Source organism: Impatiens glandulifera, chromosome 6 (genome assembly GCF_907164915.1).
Source record: "Impatiens glandulifera chromosome 6, dImpGla2.1, whole genome shotgun sequence".
Taxonomy (NCBI): Eukaryota; Viridiplantae; Streptophyta; class Magnoliopsida; order Ericales; family Balsaminaceae; genus Impatiens; species Impatiens glandulifera.
In genome coordinates, this window is record NC_061867.1 from 7,604,095 (window position 1) to 7,617,242 (window position 13,148).

General features: G+C 34.1%; 1 protein-coding gene across 1 annotated transcript; it reads right to left on the reverse strand.

The window, feature by feature from the left end:
* Positions 1-2,629: 2,629 nt before the first annotated feature.
* Positions 2,630-6,629, reverse strand: LOC124941273 (putative disease resistance protein RGA1). The gene is made up of 3 exons (XM_047481574.1): positions 3,563-6,629; positions 3,401-3,454; positions 2,630-2,993 (listed from the first exon to the last, which is right to left on the reverse strand). The coding sequence occupies exon 1, from the start codon at positions 6,558-6,560 to the stop codon at positions 3,582-3,584; it is 2,979 nt and encodes a 992-aa protein (XP_047337530.1). The 5' UTR covers positions 6,561-6,629; the 3' UTR covers positions 2,630-2,993; positions 3,401-3,454; positions 3,563-3,581.
* Positions 6,630-13,148: the final 6,519 nt, after the last annotated feature.

Here is a 13,148-nt window from a genome sequence, read left to right on the forward strand (position 1 = left end):
CTAAAAGAACATTTACATTTTCTAGCTAGTATTTTGTGTTCCCACTTATATTTACATTAACACCACTAGTTTCCTTCATCATCCTTTTCAAAGTTGAACTCCTTTTCATCTGCATCACCCATTTTTTTAAATTAAAAAGAAAAACAAATATTCGTTTTAGCCAAAATAAACAACAAAACCAAAGTGTATTAGCAAAAAAATAAATTAAAAGAATAAAAGGAGTATATTATTAAGAATCTCATATTATTTTCCTATGTAATGGAATAACTCATCATTAAAGAAAAATAATTAGGAATTTATCACTGCAGAGATGCCAAGTTTGAAAGCAAACCAGTGATTAGAGTTGCATCAACCATGGTGATTTCTCTCTCAAATGAAATCTGAGAATAAAAGTTGAAATCAATCCATACTAAATGGCCGCACTTTGTGACTTGTAATCATGTGCTGATGCTGCAGTTGAGACAAAAATAAAATAAAATATGTCGTTGCTCGAGGTGTTTGAGTCTGCTTTGGGACGACAAGGACACGTGAGGGTGATCGGGATGGGATCGGGAATACATCACACTCACTCCAGACCCAATCAAAGGGGAAGTTCTTCTTCTAATGTCAACTCACATGTGTCACAACAAACGCTGATGGAGGAGAACAAAATCCTACGAGAAGAGGTGGAGATGTTGCGCGCAAATTAGGAAGCACAAATTGACGCACATGAGCAGAGGATGAACAATATTCAGGCACAAGTGTGCGCACAACAAGAGGCTTTAGAGGCGCATGTGTGCGCACAACAAGAGGCTTTAGAAGCGCTCATGTCTAGGATTCCCCCTCCTCCCCCCAATTAGTGATTAACATACGATTTGATTTGAGATTTTTGTATTACGATTTCAGATTTTTGTCGAATTTGGAATTAAATTTGATTTATGAATTGTCTTTTCTTTGCGTAAAAATATTTGAAACAGGTTTTGTGAAATTCAAAAAATAACCAAAAACTAGAGAGTGACAATTATTAATGTCGGCGTTAGGGAAGGTCGACGTTAATAAGTGAACCATAAAAACCAGAGAGCGACAATTATTAACCACGACGTTATCCTAATGTCGTGGTTAATAATGATACATTATTATGATGGATTGATCGGCTAGGAAGTCTGCAACAACACTTCTTTTGACGGATTTCTGAGCGGTATATGTTATGTCGTATTTAGAAATCATCATCATCCATTTAGTGGGTTTAGGTGACAAAAACGTTCGCTGGAATAGATAATGTATGAGATCTAATTGGGATACCAACTTGATCGAATGGGCTTGAATATAGTGCCTGAGTCTTTTAGTGACCCATGTAAGTGCCCAACATACATTTTCAGGTAGAGAATAGTTCGATTTGCATCCCGTCATTCTCTTATTAAGATAGTAGACAACGACTTCGAGTTTACTATCGTTTTCTTGAGCCAACAGGCTTCCCATAGCCGAGTTTAAGTGGAGTGAATATTGGTTACTACAAATCGATATTGATTTTGATTTAATTTTTTCAACCAGACTTCAACAATTTAGTCGCAACCGAAACACTAAGAGATTATTATTAAAAAAAATGAAGAGAAAGGCAATCCTATGAATGAGCGTGCCGTCGTGAGATGCAATCGTGTCATCGCGAGACGTGACCAACCGTGTTGCGACTGTGCCGCATCTTCTCTTTCCACGCTGCCACGACAATGACGCGACTGTGCTGCCTCTTTGACTTCCATGCTGCTGCGACCGTGAAAAATGGTTGGTCGCCTTCCGTATTCACCATTCTCCATTTAAGGTTTGAGTTTAGAGAGAAGGAGGAGAACGAGAATAGAGAGAACGGGAAAAAAGAAATGAAAAAAATGAGAAATTATAATAAATATTAAGTGTATTCTTGACTTTTCATAGGCCATCACATTGAGTCACGCGACGTAGCGTTTCGTGATACGATGGGTATTTTTGTCCAAAGGGTTATTTTGCAATGTTTATTGGACGCTGGTCATTTCCCAAAATAAGGGCATTATTAGGGTCATTTTATCAAATTTCTCGCTTGTTCACCTAACGAAGAAAATCAAATCCCGCATAGTAACAACTCATTTAGGTCCTAGATTATAATCAAATATATCTAATCAAATATATCCCTAAATACATGCAATTCAAAAATTATTAATTACAAAAATAATTTGAATGAAATGAGTAACCCATTAATGTAACTAATGTGTCAAGGTGAGTCTAAAGGTCAAGAATAAATGGAATAGGTCGATACATTATTTTTGTTTAATTTGTTAAGGTAAGAAGTCAAAATTACCCGGCTAACTCGTTAACTGGTCAAATATTTTTTAATTTCTTTTTTTTTTCTATATTAGGAAATTAGGTTTACCATGCCCATTAGTAAGACATAAATTTTTTCAATACATTAATTTTCACAGTGTACATTTATGTTTAGTTCAATTTGTTCACTACACTTGTATAATTGTCTCAAATAACTTATTTTCACAAAGAAAATATTTCGCAATCAGATCTTAACTTTATCTTTTATTAATTGTTTTAATTTTTAATTTCATAGTGTCTAACAAAATAATTATAATTTACACAACAATTAAATGAATACAATAGACTTGTAACAACGAAATAACTATAAGTGTTATTTTTTGAATTTAAACGAAATAACAAAGAAAGCAATGGTGATCGGAGTCTTTTGAGGGAAAATAGAATAGTACAATAAAATAGTAAAAGAAAACAATGGTGATCGGAGTCTTTTGAGGGAAAATATAATAATACAATAAAATAGTAAAAGAATAATAATATAAATTAGGACCACTACAAAACATAAATTAGGAGTTTATCGCTGTAGAGATGCCAAATTTGAAAGCAAACCACTGATTAGAGCTGCATCAACCACGGTGATTTCTCTTTAAAATGAAATCTGAGAATAAAAGTTGAAATCAATCCATACAAAATGGCCGCACTTTGTGACTTGTAAGCATGTCTTGATGCTGCAGTTGAGACAAAAATAAAATAAAATAAAATAAAATAAGATCTATTTGCAAGTGGCTTGTTGACCAAACGAAAATTAGATTGCAATGTATAAAAATTTGAAATCAGGATATATGATCAATTTACTTAAGTGGTATATATATTCATAAAATAAAAATGAAGTCATTTAAGCAAAAGAAAAGGCAAATCCCGCATAGTAAAAACTCATATGGATCCTACATTATAATCAAATATATCCCTAAATACATTCAATTCAAAAACTATTAATTACAAAAATGATTTGAGTGAAATAAGTAACTTAAGATTGGGAAATTTGGATGAATGACCCTAAAAATTGACTTATAATTGATCTTATTATAATGAAGAAACTAAAGCATAAACAGAGAAAGAGGAGAAGAAAACATACATTGCAGTAACAGTAATGAGTCCGTATTGGAGGAGCTGCAGAATATCCCACTGACTGCGAAAAGCAATATCACGGTCAAATCGAATTCAATTAGAAAACTATCACGGATTCGAATTTAAGTAATAAATAATAGATTAATATAATTATTATTTTTATACGTACCTCCTTCTAATTCACTCTTCTATTCCTCTTCCAATTCCAATAGAATATCTACATCGAAGTTATCAGGATCAAGTCTGGTTCGAAGGGAACGCAGGAGTGCGATAACATCGTCCGCTTCTTCTGAAGACACCAACTTAGGACAACCTTGAATCCTCAGTCTCTGTAGTGAATTATTATTAATATTGAGGTTTCCAACAAATTCCTCAACTGATATCATCAACTCCGGACAATTAATAATCCACAATTGCGTGAGAGAGTTGATGAAGTGTTTGTTCTGGCAGCCACTAATCTTTGATATCATTCCCTCATCAAACAAACGCCTTAACTTGAAGAAGCACTCAATAGTCAGAGATTGAAGAGATTGGAAAGTTGAGCGTACTCGTCCTCCTCCTCCTAATTGTGCTTCATTATTATCATCAAACATTAATGCCATATAACCAGCTCCAAATAAAACACTTCTTTCACCCAATCCAATAAGAAATAGACGAGTGAGAGCACTAAGATTTGAGATGCTATATAACAACTCATCCGAACATTCACCTTCAACGCTTACACATTCGAGTGATTTGAGATGCGGTGGCAAAGCCCCTAGCTTTGGGCAATCAGATATCATCAGTTTGGATAGATTAGGAAATACTCCGGCACTAGGAATAGTAGGAGACACCAATTTTGGGAGATTCGCACCTTTGTAACCATTCATCATCAATGTTTTCAGCATCGTTGAAACCTCTAGAGCTTCACCAATTTTCTCATCTCTAGTACTCTTGCTCTCATTATCATCAACTTCATCATTAGATCTCCATTCCAAATTCAACTCATTGATACTCGTCTTTTCAGCCATACTTACCCCTCTTGCAATAGTTGCATCACTAACTCTCCCAAGATTCTTAATTGTCAATGATCCGCAGATATCCAATTCTTTTAATTCATCTAGTTGACAGTTTTTTTCCTTCATGCCTATCACAAACAAGCTTACCGTCTTCAGATGTTTCAATTGCCCCATCCCTCTAGGCATATATTTTAATCCATCACACTCCTCCAAATAAAGATGTCGCAGACTAATAAGGTCTTTCGTATTTCTGGGCAAACTTTCAAGATTAGAACACCCATTGAGTTTCAAAGTTTGTAAGTTTAAGAGATCACAAATACTATCCGGTAATGTTGTTATCTCTTTATTACCGGAAATGTCTAAATATCTCAGATGTTTTAGACATCCCAGGTAATGCAAATCTTGATATTGCGCATAGTACCACCACAGTTCAAGGACGCGTAAAGTCGGAAGTTCCTTCTTCAAGACACTCAAAGAAATCTGCTTTTTGACATTTTTATCATCAACTCTGTCCTTGAATATTAGCGTTTGCAACCCTCCAATTTTCTTAAGAGAATGAGCTGATATTTTGACAAATTCATCAAACATTGCCGTTACATGACGGATTTCTCGTTTTAAACCATCATTTGAGTTGTTAGCATCCAACCTATAACATTCATCTTTCATAACAGATTGGGCAAGATCGTGCATAAGATCGTGCATCTTACATGTTTCATAAATTCCATAATTATATGATTTCTCGTCTTGAAAAAAGGATCTCCAACACAACTCTTTCCAAATTGTATTCCCAATATCTTCCACTTCTTGGTTTTTAACTGTAGGAATTAAACCATGAGCATTCCACAATTGGATTAATCTCTCCTTTTCAATTAAAGCATCCTTGAGAAATATAGCACAAAACACAAAGCATCTTCTCAAATGATAAGGGAGTTCATAGTAACTCAACCTTAGAATAGGCAAGAGATCAGATTCTTCATTTTGAGTCTCCCATATCTCATTATCTCTTATTTTACCCCATTCATTTATCTCACTTTTAAAGCCCAATTGTCCTCCAAATGTCTTGGCAACTAAGGGAACACCTTTACATTTTTTAGCTATTTCTTTTCCAATATCAACAAAGTTTGGAGTTTTTGGTGTCCCACACATAAATGCACGCTCTTCAAAGAGTAGCCAACAATCCTCGTCAGAGAGCAATGGTATCTGAATATGTTGAATCGTTTCCATAATTGTTGCCACATTTCTTTTCCGTGTCGTGGTAAGGACAAACGCACCATTTGATCCACAGTCCAAGATAGATCTCAACTGATCCCATTCATCAAATTTTTCATTCCAAACATCATCCAATACAATCAAATATCTTTTCCCGCTTAATTTTTCTCTAACATTTTTTTGCAATTCTTCCGAGCGTGCTTCCGCCTTTTCTTCTAAGATGGATTTCATCACCAATTGAATATCAAATTCATCAGAAACACAAACCCAGATTTTGGTTTCAAAATGCTTAGTAATCTCCTCGTCGTTGAAGACAGTTTGGGCCAGTGTTGTTTTACCAAGACCCCCAATTCCAACAATTGGCAGAACAGATAATTTTTTGGCACTAGATGTATTGACCAGAATATCAATAATCTGTTTCTTTTCCTTATCTCTCCCATAAACTTGATTACAACTAGAAAGAGAGATGGTTTCACGCGAACTACTAGTAAGCTTGTCTATTTTTGAGTCAGGAACAGATTCAAGCAAATGTAACTTTTGACGTTCTGAAGAAATTTGGTCAAGCTTCTTTTGAACATCCTTAATTTTGTGACCAACTTTTAGACGTGTCCTAGTACTTCTAAAAGGATGGGTTATTGAGTTGGTTACCTGGATCAGGGTTGAAGAGGAGGAGGCATTACGCCTGTTGACTTGAAGACGAAGATCTTCAAAGGTGCACTCATCCATGATGTCTCGAACCTCGTACGCCACATCTTTCAGTTTCCGCAACCAATCTTCCGTTTGTTCGTCCTTTTCCCGCACGGTCTTTCGCTCAGCATCTTTGAGTACGGCATTAATCGAAGATAGAGTGCTGGATAGCTTTTGAACCTCCTTCTTAAAACTCCAAAACAACGAGAATTCATCCTGAATCAGAGGTGCCAAGTTTGAAAGCAATCCACTGATTAGAGCTGCTTCAGACATGGTGGTTTCTCTCTCAAATGAAATCTGATGAATACACTTCTCACAAATACAAAATGTTATCTTGTGTCTACTGAAGAACAATCATTGAAATACAAAATGGAACACACTTTCCTTTCCGTGTGGACCATGATACAATATAAACCACATTTTCTTTTCAAATATCTGAAAATGAATGGTTGACAATCAAGAATTCCTTTTGTAAGCAGTAAAATTATTAATTGTCATGTCGGATAATTTTACAACTTATGCCCTTAAACTATATATAAAATTGTAACTAACTCCACCTTTATTAAATTTTATTCCATTATTACCTCATATCCATTCTTCCTTATCCTCCTTTTCAACACTTTTTTACTTCATCTTCAATCTTCAACAAAAAAAAAAAATAATAATAATAATATATTGTGTATTTTATTATTTTATTTGGGATTGTGTTTGATATATTGTTGATAGTATTAATTACAATTTAATTTTCTTTCCGTGTGGACCATACAATAATACACAATTTAATTTTCTTTTGTGGACTATACAATAATACACACTTTTTTTTTTAAATTTCTAAAAATGAATATTGACAATCTTAATCTTAAGATAATAAAATTATTTTAATATTAGTTTTTTTTAATTAAAGAGAACTAACACGAAACCCCAACACATAACCCACTTCTGAAAATGAAGATGTAAGTATAAATTTATATTGACATATAATTTTATCTCATACCAAATCTCAACAACTTATAATGCAAAAATCAAAGTCTCAATTTTATTATAATGAAGAGAAATAATCAAATCACAATTTCATTATTCATTTAAATAAAAAAAAATCTATGTCAAAAAATAAAATAATTGACTACTTTAAATAACTACTAAATTTTTATATTCCAATTCTTTTGGATATTAAATGATCTTCACATATAGAAAATGTTTAAATTAACTTAAAAAGTATATATACACTATATTGTAAACTGGTAAAATACTTATTTCACCTTTTTCTTTTTCATATTAAATGTTTAGGAGCACCTTTTGTTGACCATTTCAAATTTAATTAGATATATAATGCCCATTAGTAAGACATTTATTTTTTCAATAATATTACATTTATATTTAGCTTAATTTGTCCACTAAACTTGTGTCATTGTCTCAAATAACTTATTCTCACAAATAAAATATTTCACAATCATATATTAACTTCATCTTTTATTAATTTTTTTTTTACTTTCATAGTGTCTAACTAAATAAGAAATTATAATTTATTTAACAATAAAAATTATAAAACAAATACAACTAACTTCTAACAACCAAATAACTGTAATTATTACAATATTGTTAACATTTGTAACTATGTTACAACATTTCTTTAGAGACCTACACAGCCATGTTATTAATATGTAGCTGATTTTGCACATCAAATTACAATGAATTTTAGGGACCAAATTTGCACCGGTATAAGAGTGCAAATAGAACTAGTACGGATTTTACCATCTTTATTTAAAACATTTTTTTATATAAAAATGTTTTTTATATATAAAAATGATCAGTGTAAAACTATTTCAAACCCATTAGTTTAAATCAAACTTTTCTAACTCACAATAAAACTTTAAGAATCTACATAAAATAACAAAATTTAGGAAATTGTATAATAGAAAATACTTATTTATATTTTCTCTCAATTCAATGTAACGCATACTTTGTGTGGACCAAGATATGGAGAAAGATCTCTACAGAAAAATTACATTGCAATTTACATATAAGGTGTTTGTTAAAAACAAATATAAGTCTAAATTAAAGTTTTTTAATTCTCAATAAAGTTTTAAAGACTAGATTGACTATAAAAACAAAGCTTAGGGGCTTGTATTATAAAACATACTTAATTGTACTTCCTCAATTTAATAAAAGCACATGCCATGTCGTGTGTGGACCAAGAAAAATGGACAATAATTTTTATAGAAAAATTAAATTGCAATGCATAAAAGTTTGATAAATCCGTCCTTGTGTCACACTTGATGATGGTCTTCCATTTATATTTTGTAATGGGTGATATAAATGGAACCAATACAAGAATCTTTTGAAACAAAATGAACCAAATCTCATCTAAGGAGACTAATTCACTAATAAGTCTCATTGTGATCTTCAATTCAAGTTTTGTTTCCAACCTTTTGGTCTTTGGTTGGTAGGAATCAAACTATAGGTAATGTATCAATTTTTTTCATTTACATTATTATTAAGAAATATTCTCTCATCATGTCTTGTTTTTTTTCACATGTTAATGAAATTATTTTATCTGTTTCTTTTAAAAAAAAATGCCTCCTTTAGAAATATAACATTATAAACAAATTTTTCATATGGTAGATCATAATAACTTAACCTTTGGGAAGTTATTATCTTTTATTTTTTCATATGAGATATCTCTCATTATTGATTTTTCATTTGGTTCATTAAGGATTCAAAACTAAAAGAACATTTACATTTTGTAGCTAGTTTTTTGTGTGCCCTCTTATATTTGCATTAGCACCACTTTCCTCAATCATTCTCTTTAAAGTTGAACTCCTTTTCATCTGCATCACCCATTTTTGTAATTTAAAAAGAAGAAAAAATTCTTTAAGGCAAAATAAACAACAAAACCCAAGTGTATTAGCAAAAAAAAATTGAAAGAGTGAAAGGAGTACAAAAATACTTGTACATTATGAATCTCATATTATTTTCCTATGAAATGGAATAACCCATAATTAAAGAAAAAACAATTAGAAGTTTATCACTATAGAGATGATCTAAACATAGGTTAATTCCTTAATGCACATTGTACCCTTTCGACTTCTTTACCGCACCTTCGTCTCCATTCATTGCTTCTTTGTTAAAATGATCAAACTGCAGCCTCCTGTACCAATATAAAATAACACCAGTTTCCTCCGAGTAATAAACTATGACATATTTAAAAGAAAATGAAATCCGCCTCAAAAGTTCAACATCATGTGAAGAAGTTGTGATATCAAGTTATCAAATGCGCAAAGCTCGAAGAAGAACGCGAAACCAAAAACCACAACCATAGCTAAAGACACAACAATATTAATCATTTTTTTGGAAAACGGTTAGAAACATTTCATTAAAATCTCAAAAGTGGGAGAGTCAGAAATCAAAACTAGACAAACTCTATGTATAATTAAGGATGACAATCAAAAGACTTCAAAAAAACTTATTAGTGTTAAGGAACCAGACAATCTTACTCCACAAAATCTGCAAGTCAAAGATGCAATCAAGTCACAATATATTCCTCCATAATCTTAGTGATTGCACAGCTAATTGTTACCCATATTTAGACTCCACAAAATCTGCAAGTCAAAGATGCAATCAAGTCACAATATATTCCTCCATAATCTTAGTGATTGCACAGCTAATTGTTACCCATATTTAGACTTTACATATAACAAATTGTAATATAAATAACCTGTACATTTCTCACTCATATATACAATTATTCCTTTCAATCATACATCTTCTCTACATGGTATCAGAAGTCTAGATCCTACAATGTCATCAAACGCCTTCTCCGTCCCAAACCCTACCGTAACAACTACTTTAAACTTGGAAGTAAAAAAGTTTTGTTTTTGGAAAACAATCATACTAACCCTCAAACTTTGTAAGAGGTGACCTAATCAAAACAAAACTTTTCATTTACATCATCCACTTCAAAGCTATCCACCACGTCTGCTCTCCTATGGCATCACCGTCTTGGCCATCCGTCATTTAATTTTTTTTCTTATATTTCAAATTTATGTAATTTAGGTTCAATTTCATCCCTTGATTACTGCAATTCTTGCAAGATTAATAAAGCACACAAACTTCTTTTCTCTCAATCCACTCTTACGTCTACAGCTCCCATTGAATTATTATTTTCAGATGTTTGGACCTCACCCCACCTCTCACATGACAACTACAAATATTATCTAATCTTTGTGGACCATTACACTAAATATGTATGGTTTTACCCTCTCAAAAATAAATCCGACTCTCTCACAGTCTTTCTTGACTTCAAAAAAATTAGTTAAAAATTATTTCAAAAGAACGATCATAACTCTATTCTCTGACAATGGAGGCGAGTTCATCAAATTGGCTTCCACCTTACGCGCTAATGGCATCTCACATCTTACTACACCTCCCCATACCCCTGAACACAACGGCTATGCAGAACGCTGTCATCGTCACATTGTCGAAACTGGTCTCTCTCTCCTATCTCATGCCAATCTACCTGTCACTTACTGGACACATGCATTCTCCACCGCTGTGTATCTCATAAATTGATTACCTACACCAACCTTACAAAATGACTCTCCCTACTATCGACTCCTAAATGTCAAACCTATCTATTCCCAATTACACTCCTTTGGCTGTCTATGCTACCCATTACTACGACCTTATGCTTCCAATAAACTAGATCCTCGATCTCAACCATGCATTTATCTTGGTCGTTCCCTAACTCAAAGCACTTTTCTGTGCCTAAATCTTACCACAAACAAAATTTACACTTCTCGTCATGTCACTTTGATTGAGCATGATTTTCCATTCCACCGTCTATCAAACCAACAAAATTCAACTTCGCTTCCCTCACCTCACGAATGGTTTCCCACTCCTCTCATACATATTTCATCACATAACCCTACAACACCATCCACCACTGCCACACCCCCACTGAACACACCTCCTACGTCACCACATCCATCACATAACCCTACAACACCGTCCACCACTGCCACACCCCCACAAAACACACCTCCTACGCCACCACATTCACCACCCCCCTTCGCCCATTCTCCCTCGTCCTATAACTCGTCTCACAAACAACATAACCAAACCTAACCCAAAGTATGCCCAACTTACCACTATCTCCTCACCCACGTCACTACCAACAACCCCCAAACAAGCACTATCCATCCCTCATTGGCGTGATGTTATGCTTGCTGAATACAATGCTCTACGGAAACACAATACATGGACTCTCGCACCACCTAGTGAAGCTCGAAATGTCATTGGTTGTAAATGGGTCTTCAGAATCAAATATAATCCTGATAACACGATTCACAAATACAAAGCTCGGCTTGTCGCAAAAGGTTTTCATCAACAAGCTGGTCTTGACTACTCTGCCACCTTCAGTCCGGTTATCAAACCAGTCACAATTCGACTCACCCTCTCAATTGCTCTCCAACACAACTGGATATTACGCCAACTCGACATCAACAACGCCTTTCTCCAAGGTGATCTCCAAGAGACGGTCTTCATGCAGCAACCATCCGGCTTCATCGACGCTAACAACCCTTCTTATGTGTGTCGTTTAAACAAAGCCATATACGGGTTAAAACAGGCTCCACGCGCATGGTTTACAGCCCCCACCTCCTATCTACTACAATTCGGTTTTACAGCATCTCTCGCCGACCCCTCTCTCTTCATTTACAAAAAAAATGGCGATCTCTTATATGCACTTGTTTATATCGATGACATTATCGTAACTGGTTCTTCACCTGATTTTGTCTCGGTTTTTATTTCCAACTTTGCCAAACGCTTTTCTCTCAAGGACTTGGGGCAACTTTCCTTCTTCTTAGGGGTGGAAGTACAACACAACACTTCTGGTCTCCTTCTCTCCCAAAGAAAGTACATACACGACCTCCTTCAACGTCATGACATGCTTGACTGCAAACCATCAACTACCCATATGCTTGCTCACCCTCAACTGCTACAAAATACCTCCACACCTCCATGTGATCCTACTACTTATCGTTCTGCTGTTGGAAGCCTCCAATACTTATACCTCACACGTCCTGACATTACTTACTCTGTCAACAAGTTAGCCCAGTTCATGCAACACCCGCAAGAAGCTCACTGGACAGATCTCAAGAAGCTCCTCCGCTACCTTCACGGGACTTCTCACCTTGGTTTGCAATTACATCGCAATACTCCGTCATCATTACATGCCTTTAGTGACGCGGATTGGGAAAGCGATGTTGATAAATTCATCTCCACTACAGGTTATATCATATATCTCGGCAAAAATGCTATCTCCTGGACATCTCGCAAACAAAAAACGATAGCCCGATCCTTAACCGAAACTGAATTTCGTGCCATTGCTGACACCACACTAGTAAAAAAATCATTAATAGTAACCAAAAATAGTAACCGTTTGTTCAGCGGTTGATATTAAAGGGATAATACCAACCGTTTTAAAAACCGTTAATATAAAGGGGGTCAATATCAACCGCTCTTAAAAACGGTTGATTTTAACTCATCTATATTAACGGAATTTTAAAACGGTTGATATTGACTCCACTCTATATCAACAGTTTCAAAAACCGTTGATATAAAGGGGGTCAATATCAACCGCTCTTAAAATGGTTGATATTAACTCATCTATATTAACGAAATTTTAAAATGGTTGATATTGACCCACTCGATATTAACAGTTTTAAAAACTGTTGATATTAACCACATCTATATCAACCACTTTAAAAACTGTTGATATTGACCAAATCTATATCAATCATTTTAAAAACCGTTGATATAAAGGGAGAAATATCAACCTATAATAAGACTTATTCTGATATA